The sequence below is a fragment of the Leptonotus elevatus genome, chromosome 21 (assembly GCF_054856555.1).
Source record: "Leptonotus elevatus isolate MCC_2025b chromosome 21, RoL_Lele_1.0, whole genome shotgun sequence".
Classification (NCBI taxonomy): Eukaryota; Metazoa; Chordata; class Actinopteri; order Syngnathiformes; family Syngnathidae; genus Leptonotus; species Leptonotus elevatus.
The window spans coordinates 15,556,082-15,583,095 of NC_141259.1; the positions used below are offsets into that span (position 1 = coordinate 15,556,082).

The 27,014-nt window shown below is 48.5% G+C and overlaps 2 protein-coding genes across 8 annotated transcripts in view; both read right to left on the reverse strand.

The window, feature by feature from the left end:
* Window positions 1-6,880: 6,880 nt before the first annotated feature.
* On the reverse strand, window positions 6,881-18,027 carry tnk2a (tyrosine kinase, non-receptor, 2a). 6 transcript variants are annotated; one of them, XM_086066274.1, is made up of 21 exons: window positions 17,763-18,027; window positions 17,544-17,638; window positions 16,155-16,317; window positions 15,555-15,717; window positions 15,397-15,467; window positions 14,974-15,168; window positions 14,711-14,860; window positions 14,437-14,532; window positions 13,645-13,826; window positions 12,780-12,906; window positions 12,559-12,705; window positions 12,398-12,492; window positions 11,868-12,062; window positions 11,325-11,416; window positions 10,875-11,227; window positions 9,375-9,596; window positions 8,749-9,290; window positions 8,021-8,147; window positions 7,862-7,957; window positions 7,409-7,536; window positions 6,881-7,122 (listed from the first exon to the last, which is right to left on the reverse strand). In XM_086066274.1, exons 3-21 carry the CDS (start codon window positions 16,269-16,271, stop codon window positions 7,101-7,103), a joined length of 3,120 nt encoding a protein of 1,039 aa, XP_085922400.1. In that variant the 5' UTR covers window positions 16,272-16,317; window positions 17,544-17,638; window positions 17,763-18,027; the 3' UTR covers window positions 6,881-7,100. The 6 variants fall into 6 exon arrangements, with proteins under 6 accessions (XP_085922400.1, XP_085922401.1, XP_085922403.1 ...); XM_086066275.1 differs by lacking the exon at window positions 17,544-17,638; XM_086066277.1 differs by lacking the exons at window positions 17,544-17,638; window positions 17,763-18,027 and having other exon boundaries at window positions 10,875-11,113; window positions 11,183-11,227; window positions 16,155-16,715.
* A 139-nt stretch (window positions 18,028-18,166) lies between these two features.
* tfr1b (transferrin receptor 1b) overlaps window positions 18,167-27,014 on the reverse strand; it is a 10,355-nt gene continuing 1,507 nt past the window's right edge. For both annotated transcript variants that reach the window (XM_086066350.1, XM_086066351.1), the window contains 17 exons: window positions 25,771-25,990; window positions 24,954-25,182; window positions 24,218-24,355; window positions 24,046-24,130; window positions 23,837-23,959; window positions 23,035-23,130; window positions 22,812-22,951; window positions 22,612-22,733; window positions 22,412-22,531; window positions 22,026-22,111; window positions 21,894-21,957; window positions 21,753-21,820; window positions 21,385-21,452; window positions 21,215-21,305; window positions 20,889-21,116; window positions 20,626-20,775; window positions 18,167-20,169 (listed from right to left, as the gene is read on the reverse strand). In XM_086066350.1, coding sequence (XP_085922476.1) covers window positions 19,957-20,169; window positions 20,626-20,775; window positions 20,889-21,116; window positions 21,215-21,305; window positions 21,385-21,452; window positions 21,753-21,820; window positions 21,894-21,957; window positions 22,026-22,111; window positions 22,412-22,531; window positions 22,612-22,733; window positions 22,812-22,951; window positions 23,035-23,130; window positions 23,837-23,959; window positions 24,046-24,130; window positions 24,218-24,355; window positions 24,954-25,182; window positions 25,771-25,990 — 2,241 coding nt within the window. In that variant the 3' untranslated portion in view covers window positions 18,167-19,956. The remainder of the gene's footprint in view (window positions 20,170-20,625; window positions 20,776-20,888; window positions 21,117-21,214; window positions 21,306-21,384; window positions 21,453-21,752; window positions 21,821-21,893; window positions 21,958-22,025; window positions 22,112-22,411; window positions 22,532-22,611; window positions 22,734-22,811; window positions 22,952-23,034; window positions 23,131-23,836; window positions 23,960-24,045; window positions 24,131-24,217; window positions 24,356-24,953; window positions 25,183-25,770; window positions 25,991-27,014) is intronic.

The following is a 27,014-nucleotide window of genomic DNA, read 5'->3' on the forward strand; positions in this document are numbered from 1 at the left end:
CTGAGCTTTTATCGCCCGCTGAGCAGCAGAGCCGCGTGCTCAAAAACGCCCCCCCCGCACCCCCCCCCCCCCCACCCGTTGGCAACATAGCCAATGACAGTCAGAGTGCCATTGTTGAAAGCCATTAGAGCAGGTTCAAGGTTCAAGTCCATGTACGAGTACACTTTTTATCCCACTAGTAATTAAAAAGTTGACAAAATAATAATAAAGAACTTCCAGTGTCTCACAAACACGCTCAAGGCCAAAGAGATTGGATGAATTGTTTGTAAGGGAAAACTGAGCCAGCAAAAAAGTTGGACGTCATCTCCATTCACTTTTTCACAATTGACCTCCGTGTCAGCCGTGCGAGTCGAAGCGGGAAATGGCGAGGAAGGACGACGCCGTCGACATCATTCATCCGGTCAACTCGGCGTTAATTAATGTCCTTATCGATTCATAATCTTTCGACGTGGCGCTCGCTCCATCGCTCGTCTGTTTACTAAACGCTTCCAGAGGGTCAACGTGGGGGAAAAAAACATGGAGTGCAACAAGAAAACAACACGTGAGCCGCCGCCGCCGCCGAATGCACATTTGCCGTCAATAGCAACAAATCCACACAAATTGCATATTTACTGATAACAAATACATTCAATGACCTCTAAACTCCCATTGATTGGTTGAATTGAGTTGCGCAAACGCCAAACAAGTCATTAAAAATGACACAGGTGAAGACAGCAGCAGAGACGAGGACGAAATCAAACAAGTGCTGATGGCTTTGCAGGACGAGCCAAGGCGAGCAAAGGTCGTTTCCCAAGAAGAAGAACGCAGAGAACGGTCACGTGACCTCGCCAAATACGCTCTTCCCCGAGTAAACGCGCGGGAACTTTCTACCTATAAGCGCGAGTCTCTTGGCAAACTGGACCCGATGACGCGCCGCCGCGATAGCATCACGGCGCGTGCTAGCATCCCACGACACGGGCGGGAAGGCGAAAAGACGCTCGATAAGGAACCGCGACACAGGTGGGGGACATCAGAGTAAGGAGGGAACTGATTTGGAAGACTCGCGGCTGACACAAGTCTAGAAAAGATCATTTCTGGTTTGCCACAGGTGTTGACATTGGAAATAATTTGACACAGGTGGAAGAGGAGGAGCCAAAGAGACGCTCGAGAAGGTTCGCTCGTCAATATCAAGAATGCGCTCGAGAAGGTTTTTCAGGCAATTTACTGGTAAGACAAAGGTGTCAATTGGCAGATGAGGACTCAATGGTCTGGACACAGGTGCGACACACACACACACACACACACACATGGTAAGACGCGTGAGACAGGAAGGCAAATAAGGAATTGATGGTTTGGACACGGGTGGCAGATGCAAGTGCAGACAGTTGTGGCAGGCAAAAGTAGGCAGGGACCTGACACGGGTGAGACGCATGAGAGATAGCAAGAATGGACACAAACGGGATCGATAAGGGTTGATTGGTTTGACACAGGTGCGATACGCAAACATCGGACCTGGTTGTAGGAAAAGGGAGCGGAATGACAATACCCAGGTGGGTGGGGGCCAGGAAGCCACCTAAAAAAAAATCAGTGGTTTGGATACAGGTGTCTGACACGGGACTTGATTAGCCACAGGTGGGACATTCAAGTGCTTGAGGACAAATGTGATAAAACAAACAAAGGGCAGGGAAGAGGTTCATTTGGGATCAGCAGGGAAATGACTAATTGGACACAGGTGCCAAGGTAGGCACAGAGCGGAATATTAGACACGGGTCCGAGTTAGGAAGCCAAATGAGGAATGTGTTGTTTCAACAGGTGCGAGACAAGAAGGCATAGAGAAGATTTGTTATTAAGATAAGTAATTGCCGATTCAGAAGACGGCAGAAAAGGAAGACAACTGAAGTGTAAAAATGGCCACAGGTGTGAAAGTGGAGACGAGGCTAGGAAGGCTTGATTTGGCGCAGGGAGAAGAGTTGTTTGTTTTTTTTCAGACACGGGTGTGAGTCATGAGGAAGCACAGTGCTTCGAGTCATTTCCACATGAAACACACCCGCCCACCTGTGTGACATCTTTCCTGTCGCTCATTTCTCGCTTCCTTTGATGGTTCGTCTGCGCTACCATTCCCAAAATAACCACAGCAAGAAAATGAACTCATTGACCTCCAGCCATTTTTTTACTGAAGCAATCCCGTTCGCTCCCGGGATAAGGCCCACAAAAGATCGTGTTCTATTGCTATAAAAAGATGGAACCTACCAAAAGAAAGATGAGAGTCTCTTCTTTCATCGGGAAAAAGAAGTACATCTCTACCTATTCCGTTTGGCAGCAATTAGCATTAGAATATAGCTAAGTTTCATCATTATTCACAAATCTGTTAAGAACTGTGGGTAAATGAGCTTTTTGCAACATGGCCCGAGTTGCTCTCTTATACTCTGCTGCAACCTGCTAGCCGTTTTTGTAATAACTACCATTTGCCCAACCGTTCTGTTTGCTCTAGCATAAATTTAAAAAAACACATAACAAAAACACGTATAAATACGTCTTTGGGATACTTAAGACATTTAAAACGTATTTATACGTTTTTGGGAGCAAACGAGTTGTAGGAGCATGTCAAGTGACTGAGACGCGTGTTGATGTCACGTTAGGTGACGAGTTTGGCTCTGGGGAGAACAATCCATCCGTCCGTCCGTCCATCAGTCCATCCGTCCGTTTGTCCGTCCGTCCGTCCGTTCGTCTGTCTTGCGGCTTTTGATTTTGTGAGGAGGCCTGAAGTCGTTTTCTTTTCCGCAGACTCCATCACTCTCACAATTAAACTTTAGGCAGTCTTATAAATGATTGAGCAGCTCAAGGGACTTTGAAGAAAAAGACTTTTCATCCCAACCGGCTTTGCTGTTAATAAATGCGGACGCTTTTCCCCTTTACACCTGATTGTCAAGTTTTTAACGAGCTGCTTTTCACATCCTGGAATTCCTCTAAATTGGACTTTTCCTTTTGCTCTCTTCTCTCCAGCCCGATGTGGCGTGATGAGGGCGGTCAACCCCCCCCCCCCCCCCAACAACCCCCCCCCCCCCCCATGCTGCTTTTCCGAGCGTCCCTCCTGCAAAACGAGCTTCCTTCTTATAAAATCAAGGCCAAAAAGCACTCGTGAGTGCAATCAAGAAATCAAGAGAAGCATTCAAGAAAATTACTCACCGAAGCACCTCGGCTGGCCGCGTCTTGGAAAAGCAGCTGCCGCTGATTTGCGAGGTCAGCACAACCGTCAAACTTTCACACAAATTTCCCACGAATGTCTTGTTTGGAGATTTGGCGTGATGGAGGAGAAACGCGGCCCGCCCGCATTTGGTTTCGCAAAACTCCTCAATTATTGCCACGATTCTCGACTTCATTTGCTTCCTTGAAATGTTCATTTGTTCATCAATCTCATTCAATAATTGTTGATTTGAAAAAAAATATTAGTAAAATAAACAATGTTACATAAATATTTTTGATTAAAAAAATGATTACAATTAAACTGATTATAAAGTAAAAAACGGATTTAAACGAAAATTTCTAGGGTTTAGTTGGAATTTAATTGTTTGTTTCTAGACACGTGTATAATTTTTTTTTTTTTTTTAAACCTCACAGTTGCCTGTCTTCCAGTGCAGCTCAGTGCTGCCCAACGAGTTGTGGCACATTATGGTACTACACTGAAGAGGCGCCATCTTAAATTGTGAATTAGCGCAAAATTACGTATAAGAAAGGATGGTTTCAAAATGTGTTGGGTGCCGCACCCACAATACGTCGGGGGACTCGCTGTCGCAATCGTAATCGTTCATCCGCTGACAGTCCAAGATGAAGACAAACGCGGAATGACGAAAAGACGTCCCTCGGGTGGCCGAGTTGGCAAATGGTTTTGGCACTCGAGCGCAAGCTGACCTGACAGGAAGTCGTTTTATTTGTCTGGCTTTGTTCGCCCCATTAGCCGCTCGGTCGTCCGTCGCACGCTTGAGCAAAAAAAAAAAAAAAACTCACAGGTGTTGTTTGGAGGACATTCGCCATCTTCTTTTCTTTGCAGAAAATGCGACGGCACGCGACAGACACACAAGTGCAAAGAAGGACATGAAAAGTTACAAAAAACATGGCTGAAGGACAACATTTAGCGACATCATTAAATAGTGTTAGCGCGACATCGTAACGAGACGACGTCGCTCGGGTGACCAAACGTCCTCTTTTGCCCTGACTTTCCTTTTCTTTTTTTCTTTTTTTACATCCTGTCCGAGTTGGCCAGCATTTAGTGCATGGGGACCTTGGACGTCTCAGTGTGAGGGACGGACGTTATTCGCAAGGACGTTTTTGATGGAATCACAAAGATTTGGACATAAATGTTTTTTTAAAAAGTGGCTCGGCCATAAAAACGTGAAGAATCGCTGCCGGGGTGCTACTTCCACTTTTTGTTTTTAAGAAGGAGGATCTCACGCGGCTTCGTCTGTCCTTCCTTCCTTTTCTCGGTCTCTCCTTCGGTCTCTTGAGGCCTCCCTGATTTTATGTTTTTTGGATTTGTTGGGGTCTGGATGTTTCTTGGGCTGGGGAGGAGTTCTGGTGGGGGGTGTCTGGTCGGTGCTGGATTTCGCCTTCCTTGGTTTTCTTTGGTCCTTCCTCGGGTCTCCTGACGGCGGTGTTCGGTTTAGGTGAACGGTATGAGATTTTTTTCTAATAGTTTTTTTGGTGAGCTAACAAATACACGCACGCACGCACATACACATACTCACCCACACACACACACACAAAAAAAAAAAAAATATATATATATATATATATATTAAAAAATAATTATAATAAAAAAGAGCAATGATGATGACATTTCCGAATGAACAATACTGAGCTCTTGAAAAAAAAAAGAAAAAAAAAAGAAAAAAAAGAAGGAGTTTTCCTCCGGTGCTTTTACCGAACCTCCTCGTCCTCGTCCCCGTCCTCGGGGGAGAGGAACATCTCTCTTCTCTCACTTTGACGCCATCGATCGCTTTGCACTTCAACGATGAGTCACTTGGCCTCTTTTTTTCTCCCACGTTTGCTCGCTTTGTGTAAATATTCACATGCTTGCCTTCTTTCTTACAAGCTTGCAATCCGCGTCAATGAGCCGATGAATGACAAGGTAAAGGATGAGAAGGAAAATGAAGAGGGGGGGGGCACTAGTTGGTGATGTTCTCACTGGAAATTTACGATTTGATCAAGACAAAATAGTGTGTGTGGGGGGGGGGGGGCAGCTAGCATGATTAAGAGACAAATCGTATTCATTAAACAAATACAATAAAAGGTCATTAAGGACCCTTTAAATAAATTCACATTCCTAGAAATACAACTCGAAATGTTGAAGAATAAGGTCATGTAGGCTATAAAGTAAATAAATAGTGACGTGTGTGCAGACGGGAAGGTGAAGGCCAGCGAGCGGGAAGCCTCGACGTGACGTCACGCAAGGTCACGTGAGGCGGAGAAGCGTGAGAAATCGCGCATGGATGGAGCAGAACGAGAAGAAAAGAGAGAAAAGATGGACTCAAGAGCGGCCAAGCTCGTCCCAGCTGATCCCCCCTCACCCCCCCCCCCCCCCTCACCTGCTGGGGATATTTGTCCTCTGCAATGCACTGAAAACATGCGGATTGGTATTCACTTGAAAAACTAGTAAAGTTTGTACACATCAGAAATTCCAGCTCAACTCATTGTAAAATGTACTTCGAATTTCCGAGCGCATCAACCATGAACTGCGCTTTTTCAAGTCAATATCACGCCATGTTTTCAGTGTGGAGCAAAGTACACCGACTGGACACAAGATTAGGTACACTCGCCCAATGGAACCCAACCAGGTGAGCACAAAAACAAGCTTCGATGCTTCTTTACAAAGATAAAAAAAAAACGTTGCTTTTTGATTATGCTGATGTTAAACCGATTCCATTTGGTGGGAATGCAGCGCAAGTTCCAAGTTTCTTTTTGAACCCGCAGTCACACGGGGAAGACATTTGACAGCTTCAAAAGTCATTCGTGGCGCAAATGGGCTCAATTGGCTGCCAGGAAACGGCGTGACGTCACGCAAGGTCACGTGAGGCGGAGAAGCGTGAGAAATCGCGCGCATGGATGGAGCAGAAAACCTCGACGGCGCCTCTGAAGAGGCGCAAATGCTCTTTTGTCCGAAATTGTCCCGTCATGCTTTTGTGCCACAAATGATGTCTGCACATGCGCGCGCGCGCGCTCGTCAAGGTCACGCCAAAGTCGACGCTGCTCCTGACCAACATTTCAAATAATGAGCGATCACTTGTTTATTGACCAATCGTGACCGTGTCACGTGTCGAGAGCGGTCGTGGTTGGCTTGGATTTGTTTCGTAAAGAATCCAAAAGAAAATAAGGATCTCCTTCTCATTTTTAATCTCAAGTGATTTGGATTTTAATGACGTCAGCAATTCTCAAGAAAAATGAGCAAAAATGACGACAAATCAATCAAGAGCGGAAAAAAGTCTGAGGCGAGTTTTGTCACATTTCGTTTCCTCTCTTGCTCATCGGCCGCACGTGATTTGATCCATTTTGTCAGTCAAGTGAGATTCATTTTGACGCGCTTCGCTCGTTTCCGTCTGCGATGACCAGCGAACAAATTCGAACTGGTTTCAAAATGACGCTTGTTCCGTCAATCACGCTGCGTCTCGTGCGCGCGTCACGCGCTTGAGCAGTGAGCGCGGCCGAGTGCTTAGTGCTGTTGCGGGTCCGAAAGTCTGTCCAGGGATCACACCCGTCCAAGGCGCGAGCATGCACTGCGATCGATGGCAGATTGCTGTCCTGTCATGGAAAGGTCGCAGGTTCGATCCCGCCGGGGCGGCAGCCCAGACTTCCACGAGACTTGCTACTTTTTTTTCTCAGACTTTCTCGCATGAAGCGACGCACGCCATTCTTTGGCAACACTTTTATTTCCACCTTTGTTGAATGAAACATTTGTGCGTCGTGGCATGAATCGAATGAAAATAAATAAAGCAGTCGAGTTGCCTTGTGGAACGACGCGCCCACGGGAAATACAAGAGTTGAACATTCGCCGGCCGTCCTCGTCCTCTGATGTCACTTCCTGCCAGATAAACGACAGGATCAGCTGTCGGCAAGGATTTGGAGAAACGTCAGTGGTCCGACGACAGATCCCTGAGGAACACCATCATTATGTTCACATTTTGAAGGGTTGCAAAATTGACTGGCAAACAAGATGTTGGGCTTCATCCATGAGCGTCACATTGAAAATGTTTTGTGAATGACGTGACTTGAAAGCTGGGCCAAGTGAAGATCTTGAGCCACTTTCAAGTGACAACGCTCTGAAACGTCATCGTGCACAAACACCGACGTCGCGCCTCTTGGTGAGCTGTCGTTTCATTGTGACGAGACCCCGCCCCCTTAAAAAGGGAAAGGAGTGGCTGGCGGCAGCGCGCGCTACCTGCTGCAGTGCGGCCCGTACGTGTCCAGCATGAGCGAGCTGGCCTCCTCCAGGTTCCACTGGCAGCGCCGCAGGAGCGCCTCGCACTCGCGGCGGGAGCGCAGGCCCACGCGGAACAGCTGCTCCACCTTCATCCGCGGACACAAAAAGGTTTGGCTACGACAGATCACTTCAGGACACTTGGCAAGATGGCCACCGGGTGACTTCCGGATTGCGCAACATCAGGCAAAATCACTGGTCTAAACTGAAAATAAAGTAAATGCATTGAATAATAAAGTGTGTCCAAACTTTTGGCCTGAAAAAATGTTTAAAATAATAAAAATCAGCAATTTAGTGGGGATGAAAGATATTTTGCCGTCAAGTTGGGTTGGCGGTACGAAGCGGCCTTCGCAAAATGCTCTTCCTTGCGCGTCCCAATACTTTTGAGCGTCTGGCATGGCGGCCGCCGCCTACCTTCAAGTGGTTGATGACTTGCTGGACTCCGCCCTCGTGAGCTTGCAGGGCGGCCAGACACTCGTCCAGCGTCACGCCGTGGACGGCTTCTCGGATCTGCTCGCCGAGATACAATCAATCAATCGATCGATCGATGGATGGATGGTGCCGATTTGTCACCTGTGCAACGTCCAGCTCGTGCTGCGCGGCGGCGCCGTCGTTGTTGTTGTTGGCGGAGGAGTTGGGCTTGGCTCTGGCGGGCTGCTGGATCATGGGTTTGACCGCAGCCATGTTGGCAGCGCCGTATCTGATCAACAACAAACATTATTATTGGAACTCACATTTGGTTGATTCTGTTATTGATAAATCAATTTCAGTTGTGGTGCCTGCAAGGTGGCCTACAACAAAAATGGGGATTTTCAGCTTTGGGATGACAAGCCTCAAATTCACAGCCAGACATTTCAAAGGTCAAGAAAGGTCAAATGAAGTTCAAAATGTGGCCCGCAAGCCGAATGTCGGCAGCCTGTCAGTCAGTCAAGCAGCGCTCGGATTGAGCGACTTGATGTTTTCCTTCCTTCGTTTTCCTCCAGCTGCCCTTCAAAATAAAAGACCATTTGCTTGCGTAACGCTCGGCTTCTGGTTTGTGTCACGCGAGCCGCCTTTCACACGGCTCCTTTAAAAGACTTGTTTTCTTCTTTGTTTTTTACCGGCCTGTGCCTTTTAGTCAGAACTTGCCAAAGTAGGACCAACGTGTTTCTGTCAATCAAACCGGCGGCGTTGCGGGTTCACGCATTCAGATGAAAAACAAACCCCCAAAAAACATAACATGAACTTAAAATAACTGAAGCAATCCATCACATCAATATTTGAGCTTGGACTGACGTCGTGCAACGTGTTTGACATCGTACCTCTCCAGGAGGGCCGCTCGCTCTGGCAAGAGGGTGCGAGCAGTGCTCAGTGAGCCATCAATCGCCGAGGAAGGGCGGCGAGCGTCACGCGGGTCACAAGAGGAGCCCGACGAGCACAAAGACGTCCCTTTGGGAGGCGAGGACGAGGAGGAGGAGGAGCAGGAGCAGGACAGGAGAGGACCCAGGAGGCCCGAGGCCCGGCGGGGGGACACCCAGAGCGGGGGCGGGGGCAACGACACGGGCGGCGGGGCCAAGCTGAGCGGCGAGGACGAGCGGGAGCCCGGCTGCGAGAGGGCTCGATCCCGCGGCGGCAGCTGGGGGGGCGCGTCGTCCAGCTCCAGCGAGATGGAACTGTGGCGCGGGTGCGAGGCGGCCGGCGACGGGCGCAGCGGCGGGGCCGGGCCGCGGGGCGGCAGAACGGGCCGCTCCTCCGAGCCGGGGGAGGGCGTCGGCAGGTAGATCTGCCGGTGCGGCGCCAGCGGGATCGGCGAGGAGGGGAGCGAGCGGCCCGTCGCCATGGGAACCTGCAGCTTCACCATCACCTGCATCAAAGCCAACAGCGAGAAAAAAAGGTGGGCACCAGCATGACGTCAGCGTGGGCAAACGTCCACGAAATGCACTCGCACCTCTCGCTGGAGTTCTTGGAAAAGGTCGGCCGACTGCGACTCGTTCCGGGCCAACGTGGCGGCGGCGGCGGCGCCGGCGGCGGCGGGAGCGGCCGGGAGCTCTTCCGCCACCCTCTTGTTGATGGAGCGCACTTCCTGGTCTTCGGACTGGTCTTGCAGCTCTGCTGCCACCTCATCGTAGGTCGGTTGTGGGAGGGGCCAGTCCAGGATGGAGGGCGTGTCCTAAAATATCATTTATGCTTCATTAGAGTATAAAGCCTTTGGAAATTTGTCATTATGGAAAAACACCCCCAAAAAGTATCTTTTTTTGTATTTTTAGATATAATCGACCCCGACGTGCTGGACACGTTGAACACTCTAAAATCGATGGGTCAAAAATGGACCGATCCTCGACTCGAAGTCTAGAAATTGGTCTTTCAGCGTAAAACAACTCAGAAATATTGGTCAGAAAAAAAAAAACGAGAAAGTTGTGGATGGGTCCATTTTTCATCCGTAGTTGGGTTACTTTTGACCAAGCTTTTAAAACACACAATTTTAAAACACACAACTTTCATCTAACATCACTTGAACGAAACTTTTTTTTCCCTTCGAACTCCCGCTTGGCGTTCAAATTGAAAACAAAACAGGATTAAAATGTTCAACCTGACCAAATCAGTCCGCTAGCTTCATGCTAACATATAATGTGAAATGCCATAGACGGGCTAAGGGATGTTAGCATGGCTGTTTTAATATGTTTTTTGTACATAAAAAAGAAATGAGGTTGGGTGTCTTGTCGAAAGGTGTTTGCACCCGGTCTTGGGTTTTGGTCCCCAACTTCTGTCAGCAGTGAAGTTTAACTGCATTTCATTCAAATTGATGGCGTGAATAAACCACGGATGACGTCGTCTTCATCGTCGGAAATGGAATACACTCCAAATCCATCAGTTTCCTTTCATGTACAATCTCCAGGCATTTTTTCCGGGGCCTCAAATGGGCCCCGACAGGGACATCCGTGTTCTTTTTTTTTGCTGCCGATGGAAGACGACGAGTGCAAAGAGGCAAAAAGCGGAGCATCAAAGCGCGACGCGCCGACGCCGATCAATGAGCGCCATCTCGTCACGTCGTGTGCGTCCGAGCGGAAGACGGCGTCTCACCACATTTCCGGAATCTCGCGGTCGCTCGAAAGCGAAAGCAGCGGCGATTGCGAAAATACAACCTGATTGGCTCTTTATTGATTGTCATGACAAGTACTGACAATTTGTCAATCTGGAGGTTGCCAACAAAAAAGGGGATTTAAATATAGAAAAAATACAAATATGCTGGATTTACAATAGAGTTGTACGATACAGAAGTCAATCATAAATGAAGGCACTAGTGTTGTTAAAAAGACAAAAACGATTGGATTTTGCTCAACGCTTCATCATCATCATCATCATCATCATCATCATTGTAAGTGACACAAATAAAGCGCGTCATGTCGTTTGATGAGAACCCAAAAGTCCAATCAAAGCTTGCGCTCACCTTGAGCGCGTCCTGCTCGTGCGGAAAGGCGGCGTCGGTGAGCGGCGAGGGCGTGGTGGCGGAGCTGAAGCTGTCGTCGGTGAAGTCGATGAGCGCCACCTCGCCGGCGTCGTCCCACCGTCGCAGTTTCAGGCCCGACGCCACGCGGAGTTGCTGAAGGTCGGGCCGAGCGCCGCCACCCGCCGCGCCGTCTTCCTCGCCGTCGGCGTAGTCCTCCATCACCGAGTCGTAGAAGGGCTCTGCAGAGCGAACGGGCGCAGAGTCACCACGTGGCGGCCATCTTGGCACGGAGGCCGAGGGACGCTTACTCTTGAGCAGGACGGCGGGCTGAGGAGGACGAGGTGGCGGCTGTTCTGTCAAAAGGCAAGTCCGCATACCGCATGAGATAAAATGGCTGCCCAAAAAGGTCAATGTTGCCTCAAGTGCGTGCGTGTGCGTGCGTTTGGTTACTCTTGGCCCGGTTGGGGAGTTTGGTGGGTCTGGAGATGCAAGGGTCCGTCCCCAGGACATCGGGGGGCTTCATGGGGTTCCCCAAATACAGACTGAAGACAGAAAAGAACGAGATGAAGACAAGACGACCTTTCGTGACATCACGTGACGGAACAGTCTTGCCACAAAAAGTCCGGTCGGTATTCATTTCAAATTTTCCACATACGAGATGACGTTAGGCCAATTTTTTCTTCTTCGGTCAGTTCAGTTCTTCAAACTGATTAAGACGGTGAACTTGACTGCATTTAAAACAAACGTCATAGGAAATGGACGATCAACTATTTGGAAAATGTCGACCTAAAAATGTGGCCAAGGAGTATATTGCCGCCTTATGGTGAAACGCTGCCCTCTAGTGGACATTCACAGTAATTGCATGGCAAAGTAAGATGTTGCGACTCTGCCAGAGTGCTTGAGGAAGATTCAAACCTTCCCCTCTGTGAGTCAGACCCCCCCCCCCCACTCCCCCACTGATTGCGACTCAACTCATGGGCGTGTCTTGCGCACCTGTCTATGCGGTCGGCGTGACCCCAGCTGCGATGCGGGTCGCTGTCGCCGTGACCCGTGTGGATGAACGAGTGCTTTAACGGTTTGCTGATGTCGTCCGCCGACAAGCCGGTCACCGCCGTCACCACGTGGCGAGGGAACTGGCCCACGCGCAGGGTTCGCCGGTTCTGGCCGCGCCACCAGTAGTGCTCGGCCCTGCAAACGCACGCACACGCGCACGCACACGCACGTCCTCAGTTGAACTACGGAACTGAAGTGGATTGAAAATTTTTGTTTTGACTCGGACAATTTACTTCATGTTCAAAATTATAACGAAAAGAAAATTGCACCAATGTCTTACAAATGCAATTATGCCATCTAGTGGCAGAATTTTGAATCTTTTTAATTTGAACTCAATTTAATGAATTATGAAATGACTGCATCAATGACTAAAAGATGCAGATGTAGTTTAACATGTTTTTCTACTTTTATGTTAACAACTGAAAACTTATGAAATCATTGAACGCGCCGAACGGTGCGAGCGGCCTGACCTTCCCTCAATGATGGTGATGACGTCGTTGGTCTGAATTTGAAGCTTGTCGTCCTCCACGGAGTCCTGCAGGGCCCTCATGTCGGCGGGCGCGCTCTGAACGAGCACAACGTTTTCATCAGCGCGTCGGACAAAAGGAGGAAAAGACGCTTGGGGCCGCACCTCCATCAGGAAGTCCCCGAGGGCCACGAAAGTGGGCCGGTCCTCGGCTTTGGGGCTCCAGCACTGCAGCATGACGTTGTAGATGTCCTGAGGACAGTCGTCCGGCTTGCACAGCCGCTCCGCCTCCACGTCCACCTTGTGGAGGATCTGCCGGACGCCAGACACGTTCAGGTGGGCCCTTTGAGCCGTTTTGAGATGGAGCCACTCGATGGACTTCCAACCTGACTCCCGTTCAGACCCGGCCACGGCTCCTGGCCGTGGGTGAACATCTCCCACAGGGTCACCCCGAACATCCAGGTGTCCGACGCGTGCGAGAAGGTACGAGTCTTCAACGACTCGGGAGCACACCTGCCGGGAATCGCAAAACTCATTTTTCAACCAATGCGGATGTAAACAAACAGGAAAAGCGAGGCACAACAGCTGAACTCGATTTGCAGATATCAGAGGCACATTTGCGCCCAAAAAGCTATAAAAACCTTCTGTTTTAAATAGTGCCATGATCCCAAAAACGCATTTATACGTTTTTTTTTTAATGCTGGAGCATACAGAAGGCTTTTATGCAGCTTCTGACCTGAAGACGATGCTTAAAGCAAAGGTAGTTATTACAAATAACAGCTATCAGGGGGCAGAAGAGTATAAGAGATCAGCCATGCTGCAACAAGCTCTTTTCAACAGATTTGTGAATATTGATGAAACTCCGCTACGTTCTAATGCTCATTGCTGCAAAACGGAAACAGATACAAATATACTTTTTTTTCCTGATGAAAGAAGAAACTCTAATCTTTCTTTTGGTAGCGTCCATGTTTTGATAGCAATAGAACACAATATTCTGTGGGCGGGCCTTGCAAAAGCGCTCAAAATCCAATTAAACAGCCGGGAGCGAAGGGGGTTGCTGCAGTCAAAATGGCTGCCAGTCAATGAGTTAAGTGGTGCCGGGTGAGTGCTGACATGAGTTTGATGTTTCATGCTGACGTCATTTTTCAGTCCTAATCGTACAAGATCCGCTTTGACTGGAAAACAGATGCTGCTTTGCCACATCCAATATGGCGGCAACAACTCGCCCATCATTGCTTTTGTGGCTCTCACCACGGGAAAGGAACTTTGTGGCCCTCCTCCATGACGTAGTGGTCGGCGTGGGACGGCAGCGCCCTCATCAGGCCGAAGTCGCCGATCTTCACCGTCTCGTTGGTGGACAGCAACACGTTGCGGGCCGCCAGGTCGCGGTGGAGGAAGCGCCGCTGCTCCAGGTAGGCCATGCCGCACGCCACCTGTGGCGCCACGTGGCGACAGGGCAATATCACAATATACAAATTCTTAAGACGCTTTTTTTTTCCCCCTCGCACATCTCAACGATTGTTGATGGCGCCCGTCCATTAAAAATCGAAACGTACAGCAGTGACCGAGTCACGTATTATGAAAATGCAACGGAATGCCAAATATGAATCATTTGGAACTCCAAATAATAATAATTCCTTTCAAGATTTTTCGGCGATACGCTACATATTTTTGCAGCCATATTATTGTTATGCTTATTATACGCACACACAAAATATCAAATACACGGAAAAAGTCATTTTCTTCAAAAACGTGTCAAATAAATCTGGCAAAAGTAACAAAGTTCAATTAGAAATGTAAATCTGTGCTATCATTTCCAAATAATGACATTAACTCTGTAAATAAGTACAATAAATGAAACATTTGAATTCATAGAAACATTTTCTTGATCATTTTTGCTTCGCTACGATCAAATTAAATGCCGAATAAACCGCCATCTTGCAAATGCAAATTGAAGGCTCGGGTTTCATTTTGCGCGGCTTAATGAGGAGCGTGAGGATGATGATGATGATGATGATGATGAAGATGATGAAGATCTGTCACCTGCACGGTGTAGTTGCACAGCGACGAGATGAGGATGTGACCCTGGCGCTTCCGCAGACGGTCCAGCAGCGAACCCAGAGGAGCCAGCTCCGTCACCTGGACACACGCACACACAGGAAAGCGCCATTTTTTGCTAGGCCCGGGTCAAAGGTGAAAAGTCAGTTACGAGAGCAAAAAGAAAAAGAAAAACTGTGATCCCTGGCAAATATGGCAGAAGCCAATTGGCTGCGCGCGCGCGCGTGTGTGTGCGTGTGTGTGCGTGTGTGTCGCTGACCATCTTCATGGGCTGCGTCAGGACGATCCCGTAGAGACGGATGAGGTTCTGATGGCTGAGCGAGTGCATGGCGTTCACCTCCCTGATGAAGTCGTCCAGACCGTCCGACTCCAGCACGCCGGCCTTCAGACACTTCACCGCCACCGACAGCTGGCGCGACGCAAACACAACAAAACGCAGCAAGACTTGAGCGTAAAAGAGCGACGACAGTGTTTGAAATCGGCGCTTGTGCCTTTCCGCCATTGATCCGGAGTCCGTCTCACCACTCGGCCGCTGGGGGCGCTCCACTCGCCGCGGCGAACCACGCCGAAGGTGCCGTCGCCGAGGCGCTCCAATAGCTGCAGCTCCGCCTCTCGGATCAGGCAGGTGAGCGAGGCCGCCGACTCCTCGCCGGACGGCGCCGTCCCCGGCGGGAGGGCCGGCGGCGCGTCGGCGTCGGGGCGCTTGACGGGAAACACCTGCCGGGCAGCAAGATGGGGAAAAACGCATTCGCCGGGGAAAGGAGAGCGTTTTAAAAAAATCTGCATCCAATCCCGATTTCTCGTACCGCACGTTACGTTTCCTTAGACGATAAGATCGCAAGCGAATCGGATTTGACGCGATAACACGGACGGGATCGCGATCAAACTGATTGAAACGTGACGAGGCGGACTGAAGCGCACGCGGGTGCGTTTGTGGTACCGGACCTTGCTCATCCACGATTTGCGTTTGTAAAGCGCGCGCCTCCTCTTGACGGCCTCCCACAGCCTCCTTTGACCTGCAACCACATGACGCACAAGAGCGTGAAAAAGCCACACGAGGACACATCAGGCCGGCGCGGGGGGGGGGGGGGGGGGGCGCTGACCGGGGCGGCCCATGCCGATCTTTTCCAGGTCTTCGTTCTTGACGTAGTCGAAGTGCGAGAGGCGCGTGACGTTGAGCTGGTCGCGGACGCGCAGGAAGTACTGCTGCAGCTGGACGTCCGTCAGAAGCTCCAGGAGCCATTCCGTGCCCTCCTCGCTCGCCGTCTGCACGCAAGTCGCAATCACGCCTCCAACTTCAGCTGACGCTTCTGTTGCATTGGCACCGCATCGAAAATCTGGATCCGATCCAGGTCCGATTTGACTCCGCGTCAGACCTTCAGCCGCATTTGCATTGCTTTGCTATCGGGATCCGCCCCAATATGATGAGATGTTCGAATTTCTGCGGCATCCTCATTGCCGTGCAATCTCGCTCAGATCCAATTGGACCGACAAGAGCTTTAAAGTGACATTTACTTTGCAGCGGAATTCGGGTCCGATTCCCGTCAAACCATGTTCGGCAATAGAGATTCAACGTTACATCGCCGCATCGTTGAATGACGTCAGAGCGGTCGATGCTTCAAACGCAAGCTTCCAAATGAAGCAACTGCACAAACCCTCGCTGATGAAAGCTCCTTGGGGGAGGTAACTGAAGACACGCTTACCATTTGGCTCCCGGCACTCTCCGGCATCCTCGCTCTGCCCTCCGCATCCTCCTCGTCGACCTCCTCCTCTCCTCCCCTGGCGTAGGGGAGTCTCCGGTACATGTAGCTGTCCGCCATCTGCCGCTCACGCCGCTTCTTCCGATCTCAAGATGCCGGCATTTACCTAAAGACAAATTTGCATCCCCCGTTTCTCACCGCGCCTTATTGACAAAACCGCCCGCTGCCGAGTCACGACGTCCCGCCGCCACCTCGGTTGCTTCCCTGTCGGCCGCCTCGCTAAATAATTCAGCAGCGCTATCGAGGAGGAGGCGGCGGCGGCGGCAAATGGGGATGCGACCAAACGGACGGGTGGCGAGAGGGACGCTTCCCGGAACGCACTTTTAGGGAGGCGGCGAGCTACAAGAAGCAAGTGCAGCGCGGCCAAGCGCATGACGCACACATGACGATGTTATATTGGAATGCAGTCGCTCTCTATGCACAGACGAACCCGCGCCGCCACAAGCAACCCCTCCGCCGTTGCCATGGCGACGACTGGCCGCAGGCTCCCTCCTGCATGAACGCATCTGTGGCCTCAAAAGAGGTTCCAAATAGGTCAGCGTGCTAAATATAGCAGCTCAGGCAAAAGAGATGTTACTCATCAAATTTGATCATATTAAAAAAAACACGCACACACACACAAGCACATACTGCATATTATTATAGCATATAGAAAATCTTGTATGGACTTAAATATTAATTGGATTCATACATTTTATGTAAATTAGTACAATAAAAAGTCAAATTTAAATTTAAATTCCAATTTAAAAATGACCTACGCTTGAAACTCATGAATAAATGTCAATATTATAAAATGGGGTGTATTTTTTTTTTATTTTTAATGGAGGCATAGCTAAAAAAAAAAAAAAATACAAATATTCATAACTACAGTTGCGTGCGGCCATAACGGCCTCGACTTGCACAGGACGGTGACGACGACACGATTTTTGCCCAAAAACGATTTTCCTCTGCAAATGGCACGTCGCCACAGCAACAGCATTTCATTAAGCTTTCGTCATAATTTAGTCGTACGTTCAAATATGACCTCTAGAAAAGGCCAATAAGCGGCACGAGATTTCTAAATCAAACACAAATCACGGACACCAACGACTTTTTGGTGCGTTTGAGGGCGCGACGCGTGCCTTCCAATTGTCTTCGCCGTAGATCGAACATATGGCTCCATTACATTTCTGTAGGGGGCGCTACAGACCTTTTTCTTTTTTTGCACTTGTGCACGAATACTTTCAAATATGAGACAGACCCCAGGAGCAGCTAATTGTTTAATCTTTTAATCCAATTCCGAGCCGCCAGCCAACAAAATGCGTGCGCGCACCTCAAAGAGGCTGGTTTTACCTTGTCGCGCGCACGCGCGTTTGTTGGCTTAGAGCTGGATCGGGAGTCGCACGTGTGGTTAGACGGTGCGGATGGAGGCGGACCCTCACATCCACCTGCAACCACAAGAGAAGCAGCAAAAATATAGTCAAGCCTAAAAAATAAATAAAAATAACACACACGTGACTTCGACTCATTGAATTTGAGTGTGGTTCGTGAAAACAGAACATGGAGACTTACCACATCGCACTGTTTACGTGGTGTGTATCATTTTGATTTTCCTCATATTCAGTGCTCCGTGGAGTTCACAGCACCAACCGATTAGAGGAGGTGGTCTTCGAGACCACTCGAAGCGCGGGTTTGTCTTGCCAGCCGGCGGCTCTCAAGCAGGACTTGGTGGTTTATCGGCAAATGTGCAGAAATGGAACTAGACCGTCGTCGCGCTCCTCCGCCGTGCGGCTACTCGACAAAGCCCGTTGAGCCTCAGCACCACGTTCGAGATTCTTCCGCGTCGGACAGCAAACCGGAAGTGCCAAAATACTGAGCAGCGAAATGCAGTAATTGCAGATAAAGGGGACAAAAACCCAGAAATATTTTCATGTACATGTTAGAATTACAATTTAACCAATAAAGACACACATATATATAATGGATGCAAAGCTGAGGGTTTTATTGAATCTTCAACAGAGAAACGTTCTTTATTCCTCAACAAAGTGACAGAAAAGCGCGTGTAGGCTGGAGAGAAGGTTTGAGGACAGCATTTTGATTTTCTTATCTTGGCCAAACGTGGTAAAACATTTTGGACCCAAACAAGTGCCATAAAAAAATCCCCCCCAAAAGACTAAGTGTAACAACAAAGTTGAACAAACAACTCAACTTCCTCTCTTTAGTTATATAGCAATGCTGCTACTCTTCTGGAAACAAAACTTCCTGTGATGTACACAACAATTCTGTTGCTAAATAGCTGTGGAGGAAAACAGACCACTGCAAGGTTATGACGTTGCTATTTATCGTTTTTTTGGGGGGTAACATTTGTTTCAACTGTAAACAACTCCCAAATGTCCAATACAACTCTTGTCATTTAAAGTTGTCAAAAAACGGTCATTTAACGTTTGCACAAAATGAAAAACAGAATACCCCAAAATGTCAAGTTATTTGGTTATTACATTAATCTGTCTGGTCCAAGCTTGTTGAACGACACCTCAGTAACCGTGGACGAAAGCGCATCGCAACATTAGAAAACATGGTTTGCAGCGGCGTGAAAGATAACTGAACACTTTTTCTCCCTGGCGACAGAGGAGAAAATTCCGTGAGGAAGAAAGAGCTACCACTAAGCAAAATCAGAAATAAATAAGTATAAAACTCTGGGGAGACACTGTCCCCGATAAGTTGTTCCACCCTTGGAGTGAAATATGAGAGGCACTGCTCCCGATAAATACACACATAAAAAACAAACAAGAAACGGACAAAACACGCACGCACACACTGGTAGATTAAAAACTACCGTTACTTGTCATTATGGGAGTCACTGCCCCCGATAATGGGTTTAATTATGGGAGTCACTGCCCCCGATAACTCGCGCCAACTGCTCCAAAAGTGGACCTCAATGGCCCCAAAAAATTCCCTCAAAGAGAACTTTTGTCAGATTTTCTTAATTTTTGAGGGTTTTTCTTGCTGTGATCAAGTTGACTGATTGGCCTTTTGTCTTAGTTTATAAACTCCATCTGCTTTGACGAGAGCAGTTTGTCTACTTAAAGCTCTCTGGGTTTGTACTTTTTTTTATTTATTTTTTATCATTTGTGGCCCTATTTATTTGCTTTTTCCTGGTTACTTAAATTAACAGGCCATTTTTTTGTTGAGAATTTATCCGCTTTTTTCTTCTTCACAGGCTTTTTGAAAGCTTCTTAGCCGTCTCCATTTCGGCACCAACAGTTGCGTTTCGAGTTCACATAGCAGATGCTGCTGTCAGATGAGACAGTATAACTGTCATAATTATGGAAGGCACTGCTTCCGATAACATCATAAAAAATAAAAAAAACGAGAAAAACTATCTGAAGTATTACATAAGGTTCTCAGTGTTTGGATGGCAAAGAGGTGGGGAGGGAGGCAGGGGTGTCAGTAGCATTCAAGGTTTTCAAGTATTAGGATGGGCTCTGGAGCCCCCCTCCCTCCAAAAGAAAAAAAAAAAAATGCATTCGAATCGGTACACTAAATCATTAACAGCAGCGCCTTAATTTGTACAAGAGGAGCAATAGCTCCCCCTATTGAATTGGAGCGTCAAATACAACTTGTACTTTTAAAAGGGCGGGACAGCCTCTTTTAAGTGCTTTTTTTTCTCTTCTGAAACTTTCTTTTCACTTTCTGCTGTTTCCACTCACACCTGCGAACACACACGCACGCACACACGCACGCACGCACGCACGCTCACTCGCTTCTAGACTTGATTGTTGTTTTCCCAGATGTCGCCGACGACGGCGTTGGCGCACATCTTCAGGTTCCAGGTCGCCAAGGCCAGCTGGGTGTGGAGCTCTCGGGGATCCGTCGTCTCGGCCAGGGCCGCCAACGTGTGCTTGCCTCGGCCCAGCAGGAGGTGGCGGAAAGGCGTCTCCACGGGGGACACGTAGGGCGAGAGAAGGTTCCGCTCCACCTTTTTGGGGGGGGGGGGGGGGGGGGGGGCATGAAACAGCAGCATAAGACTGCTATAGATAACAATAATACTTTTTTTTTTTTAGGGTTACTTAACAGGATTAACATCATATAAAATACAGAAAGGTAGCATGCAAAAACAATTCCCTATTCATCCATTTCAGTCCAACAAAATTCTTTCTTTTTTTTTTAAGGTACTGTGAGCCAGTCTAATGCAAATGTAGCTTTGGCGCCATTTTGTAGCTAAGGGGCTATTTCAAAGTGAGGAGCTTCATTTAATGACAGAAAATTCTTTGTCTAATTGCAAAAAAAAAAAGGAAAAGTGCACCATCTTGTGGCATCTAAAGGCAATTTAGGTGGCCGTCTTTTTTTCTTTAAACTATTCAAGCAGGGCCTGCTTCGTATGCTGCATAAACACACAAAAATGTAAAGCAGTGATGCGGACGCTCCATCTTACGCTCATGAGCTTGTCGTTGACGCGACGACAGCCACGCTCTTCGGTCATGTCGGTGTTCCCGATGGCCGTGCTCAAGCTGGCCATCGCTCGCATGAACGAGCCGAACGCGCTGCTCAGCCATTTGGGGTCCACGCCTTTCAGCTCGCCACTCTGACCACAACACGACATCGGTGACGTTTGCCTTATGGAGGCGGTTTTCAATGCACGTTTGACGGAAACCGACGTGCCCGTCCGTCAATAGCGTAATCGCTAAATGGCCTCACCTGGACGAGCTTCTTGACGTGAGCGTAGAGCAGGTTGATGGCTTTGGGGAGGACCTTGCGGTACATGCTGACGTCCAGACTGAGCAGGTGGTTGTGGACCAGGCGCAAGGCCATGCGGCCGGCCAGCTGAGAGGCCCGCGCCGCCGCCTCGCCCGTCTTGTGGGCCGTCATGTAGTCGAGGTGGTCCACGCTGTCCATGGAGGTGCCGTAGTATGTGTAGGCCTCCACCTTTAGGCAAGGAAAAAAAAATAATAATAAAAAAAAAAACACTCAGCTCTGCTCATGTCATGTGATGTGATGTGGGAAAAGTGGCCTCGAGAACTCACCTTTGGAGTGATGAAGTGGAACGAGATGGAGGGAACACCAGCAAGGGCCAAGAAGGGGTAGGCGGGGTCATCTATGGACATGGGCCTCAGTCTGCAAAGACACAGTAACAGATTGATTGATTACCGGACGATATGCGCTCACTTTCTGACGTCAAGCTGTGTCAACTTACACGTTGGCCTCCCATTTATCCTTTCCTGCCATATCGTAAACGGTGCCGGTGTCGAGTGGACTCTTCACCTGGGAGTGAAATTGAATTAAGGGGACGTTGTTAACCGTGTCAATGCCTGCTTATTCAGTGAGACATTAGCAGATGTCAAAGCTAAAAAAGGTAAGCAGAGCTGCATTTGTCGTCGTACGGAAAGATGAGCGTTTTCAGTGATGGCTTCGAGCTCGAGTGCCATTTTACTAAATTTGCTCAGTGAAGTTGTTGACATCTCATCGCTACCTTCAAGCTCCGCCCATTTTGACAAAAGTACATCACAGACATCTGGGGGGAAATTTCACAATCTCCCTCATAAAAAAACGTTTTGCTGTTACCTGTTTCATCGTGTCCTCCAGCAGGCTGTAAAGCAGCGGGCTCGCCGAGGCAATAAAGCCGCCGCGACCTTGTGGGACGACACGTGCGGTTAGCAGACAAACTTCAGAGTTGTTTCTGTTGCGCTTCTACTCGATACCTACCCATGACCACCCCATCCAGGCTTATGTAGGTGACAAGCTTTCTGTCGATGGAGGACAGATAACCCTAAAAAGACACTTTTGTCAATACATTTGCCCAAAACGAATGATTTACCGATTCGTGCAAATCGTCACCTCCAAATATTCGGTGGCTCCAACGTTTCCGTATTCTCCGGCGCCCCAGCTCGCAAACACCAAGCTTCTCCTGGGCCGGACACCATCTGGAAAAAGATACAAATGTAAATGATTTGTCCATGTGGGACAATTAAGGAAGCAGAGTGCCACACAACATGACATAAAATAAGGACGGGCATAAATGAGTACGAGGGCTTTAGTGAAAATCTACACATTCCACGGCTTGCAGCAGTTTCGATATAAATTGCCAACATAGAAATTGAATATTGATGCGACTGTTACACGTTTGTCAGATGTTCGGAATACGTAGCTGTGCAAAAATACAAGAACTTCCACAGCGGCACTCAATGATTGTCCATGTCACGGGAAATGTATTTTCTCGTTACCTTTCTCCACCAAGTCTTGAAAGGCGCCGGCCAGTTCCATCAGAACGGACGAGCCGACCGCAGCGCGGGCGTAACCTTTGCCCCACGCGTCCCTCTGCGCTCCCATGACCACATACTGGTCTGCGGCACACAAACGCGTCATTCCTTACTTGGTCGTCTCGCGATTGCAAAGCGTGTCCCGAAACTTTTGTTCCTCGTACCGGGATCGATGAATCCTTTGATGACCCCAAACACGTTGTGGATCTCCGTGTTGACCAGCACGTTGTTGACCTCCACGGTGACGTCCTCCACACCGCCCATCTGGTTTGGACCACCGATTCTCCTGCTCAGAGGCACATGCGTTGATCACGGAACAGATTTGGGCGCCACGGAAAGCAACACTGTGGCCCGCCGGGCTTACTCTTTGAGGGTTTTCGCCACGTTGGGCGAGACGGTCTGAGCTGGGATGCCGGGGAGGGCCGATGAGCGGGTCGGGGGGAACTGGGTGTGGTTGAAGGAGGGGAAGCCCGGTGTGTACGGGTCGCCCGAGCCCAGATGCACCTGGCCAAAAGGAGGCGGATGCAAAATCAGGACGCATGTTCAACGGGAAACGAGCACACGGGCGGGTCTCCAGCGCCACCTACATGGCCGTAAAGCGCCGCAGCAGCGTGGTAATCGAAATCTTCTGCGTCGGGGTAGATGAGAACGGCCAAGGCACCCCGGGCCTCGGCATTAGCCACCTGAACAAATGATAACATCGTTTGGTTTTTTTTGTAGAAAGTGCATCTCAATAAACACTATTGTGGCAAACGTGTATTTCAGTCATTCCATCGTGTCACGAAACACATGAAAGGCCAATTCCTAACGAGTTGCCGTAAATAAAAAGAATCACTTATGTAATACTGCTATTTAATGTTAAATTTGCGTTAACTTTAAGTTATAATTATCAATAAATACAATCTTGAGATTTCCCTGTGAGATCCTGAGGTTATCAAATTTCATTCAATTAGTCTGGATTTTTGTGTTTTATAAACTACTGTTAATGTTTGTTTAGTTGAACTATTTAAGGCTGCCAACTACGTACGGTAATAGGCAACGCAATTCAATGTTCTTCCACTAGATGGCAGAAGATAAATGCCATTCACAAAACTGAATAATAGAATTGAGGTCAACTATGTCGGTTTTATATTAAATAAGCACATTTGTGAGTAAACGGAGATGAGATCATGATTTCAGCAGCTACACTTCAAATATGTGCTTTGGCTCCAATGTTTTTTGGGGGGGGGGGCACCATACAGCTCCATTAAATGCAGAAAAACTGAGAATAACGCATAATTAATTTCTATCTTAAGAACGTTGACATAAAAACCGTCAAAGTTGTTGTAATTGGGAGTTCGCTAGCTGCAAGCGCTAATCGTTCAAACCCTAAAAATTGTCGTCCTTTACCTGCTCGGCAAAGCTGAGTTTTCCGGCTCTGAGCAGCAACACGGCGCCTTTCACCTCCACGTTTGCGTTCGTCACGGCATCCAAATCCTCGCGCCGGCCGTAGGCGGCGTACACCAGCTTGCCCTAATCAACACAAACACCAGCACGCGTACTCACTTATGCGTTACAATCCTCCTGCGAGTTCGGGCAAATGGCCGCCCGCAGCTCACCTGGACCTTCCCGGTGGCGCTGTAGGCGAGATAACCGTCGGGTTTGAAGACGTCTGCGCCGAAGGTCACCACGTTGGGACGCTTGCTGCCCAGGACAAAACAAGCGCGTTAGCAGGAAATGAACACAGCGCAAGTCAAAAAAAATAAAAATAAAAAAAGGCTCCAAAAGCACCTGTCGGGCTTCTGCAGCTGGACATAGTGGACGTCCACCCAGCTGTCCAGGCCCATTGCCTTGAATTGGTCCGAGATCTTTTGGGCCAACTGGACGTCGCCCTCGCCGCCCGCCAAGCGGGACGACACGTCGAAGGTCCTGTGGAGGAATGAACCGCATGATCACTTGAGGTTGAATAGGATTGCGAATATTTTAAGTTTGATCAAAAGGAATGCGCAACGAAACAGTCGCTCGTCACACTTTTCCGTCAGCTGACGGCCTGGTGACATTTCTAAGAGACGCTTAACACGCCTCAGGCTGCACAATTTTGAAAAATCATCTCATGTGAGCGCAGGATGAACACATTTAATATGCAATGATGCGACGCGTCAGGAAAATGCACCAAGCGGTGACGTACGATTAAAATCCGGCCGCTGTCATTTTCACGACATCGCGCTATCAAACACGCGCCATTTGAATTACATTAGTGTAACTTGAAATATGGTACGACATCAATGTTGTACAAAACATTAGGTTACATCGAAGATTAAAATACAGGAATGATTTGCTATGTTGGCCAACACGGGTAAGAGTTAAGCATTTGCACCTACAGTGTAAACAACTGTTGTCCTTCCAAGCTGCTTTTAAGTGGACAGGACTTTATTTTTCGACAACCGCGCAACGGTAGTTGGCGTGCTTGTCAATGCCATGACGATGCGCCAAGCGTGCTTTGAAGGCGGACGAGCACAAGATTTACCCGAGACGTGCGTCGAAAGCCGGTCCGGTGAGTTTGTCGTCGAGAAGCCGGCTGATGTCGTTCCAGCTGCGCGCCGCTTCTTCGTGCGGCATTTCCTCGTCATCGTCCCCTCCCTGGTCCTCCTTCTGCTTCTCGTGCTCCACTGCAGTCCCCGTCTGGGCCAACTCATTCAAGCAGCTGGCGGGCTCCGCCTCGGCCCTCTTCGTGGTGAGGTTGCCAACAAAGTAGCCTGTGAACGTTCCCAATGGTCAGCTGCGGGCGCGCGACCTTTTCAGAGTCGCAATTATGGCTGCAAACGGAATATATTCAAGAAATGCTGATCGAGTACAAACCCAGTAGAGCTCTGAGCTCTACGGACTTGGGCCAACGGGTGGAACCTAGAGTTTGAGGTAAACACGGTGAAGCTTCATTTAGCTGTTATGCTGCCAACACAAGTGAAGTCAGCTCCGAGTGTAAATGCTTTTAAATCCAGGTTAAAAACGTTGCTTTTTTTCCCCACATGCCATTGATCAAGGTCTTTTAAAATCATGTTCGTTCCCCTTTTAATAGATTTTTTTAACTGCCTTAAGCTGAATGTTTTTAAAGTTAGCTGTCTCTAATGTTTTAACATTGTCTATGTGCTTTTGTTTCCTCTTCTTTGCACTGAATGCTGTTAACTGTTTGTTGCGATCTATCTATAGATGAAAACGGTGTTTTTACATTCAATTCCTAAGATTTCTTACATTGACTGACAATCACACACTTTGCGTGCTCACGACTTCATTCGAAGGCCGGGCAGACCCCGCCGTGCTTTCAAAACGCCGCAGCGCGTTCCTACCCAGGATGAAGAAGAGCAGCAAGGCCAGCGCCAGGATACAGAGGAGGCGTTTGCCGCTGAAGCCCGTGCGGGGGGCCGGCCGGAAGCTGGGGGAGCCGTTGGCGTGCACGCCGTCCGCGTGCTCGTTGGCGTCGTCGTCGTCGGACAGCTTGATCTCGACGTGGCGCTCCGCCTCCTCGTCGCGCTGCAAGGTGAACCGGCTGTACTGGACGCTTTTAATCTAAAAGGAAGGAGGAAGTTACATCAACGACAACATTCCAGGACAGAGGCTAACGCTCACATTTGAGTTTTAAAACATAAAAGATGGGACAGGTGGTTTGCGAGTAAAACAAAAAATGTGTTTTTATTCAAATCATTCGTATTTTATTTAACAATTAACTGAATTCAGAGAGAATGGTTGATTGAAGATGAACACATGAACTTGATGCAAAAAAACGCCACGTTGCCCTCAATTCCTAGCGCGTCGACACTTCAAAAGGCGTATCCAAGGATTTCTCCGAAAAGTAGAAGCCAAACGTCGGTCACGTTTAAAAAAACGGCGCACGCGGAAGACCATCCTAGCGGCTTCTCCTGCTCGTCCGGGGGAAACGCTTCTCTCAAATGTCGCTAACGTGCAAGCTCATCTTCATCGGTCTCGTTAATCTCTGCAGCCGACTAGGAAGGCGCAGCGACTAAAATATAAATACAAAAATCCTTGAATCCACCTTTAAAGGGAACCCCGTATAATCATTATTATTACAAAGAATAGTAAAGAGCATCATTTTGTCCTGATAAGAGACGTCACACTAGAAAGCAGAAAAATAAGCTTTAAATGGATACTTGATCCGTTGGGCCATTTTCAGCAGTAACGAGATCATATTTTGTCTATCATTTATGTGACATTATCTTTCAGGTACAATTAATACCTTTAAAAACACATTTTGTCACTGGCTGCCGACTGAAGAGGACGTCACGTGTGCTCAGGTAACGACCAATCATGGCTCAGTTTGCAAATGTCACATGATCAAACCCAGAAAACAGTTAATTGGTTGTTACCTGCTTCCTGAGCACTTGTGATGTCATCTTCAGTCGACAGAAAGTGGCAAAATGTCTTTTGAAATGTATTAAGTGCATATGAAAAATAATTAAGTTATAAAATTAACTAAAACAAATTTTTTTTTACTGCTAAAAATGGTTACATGAGTCAAGTATCCCTTGTTTGAAGGTTGTATTTTGAAGGACAAAGCAATCTTCATCACATTGAA

Bases quoted from the DNA above. Each gene is read 5' to 3' on its own strand.
- tnk2a (XM_086066275.1), bottom strand. From the start codon at position 16,271: ATGGCGGACAGCTACATGTACCGGAGACTCCCCTACGCCAGGGGAGGA. The intron at 14,861-14,973 runs GTGAGACGGACT...GCGTCGCGCCAG, and splicing joins GCGCCCCCAGCGGCCGAGTG to CTGTCGGTGGCGGTGAAGTG. The intron at 7,537-7,861 runs GTAGGCGGCGGC...CCGCGGATGAAG, and splicing joins AAGTCATCAACCACTTGAAG to GTGGAGCAGCTGTTCCGCGT.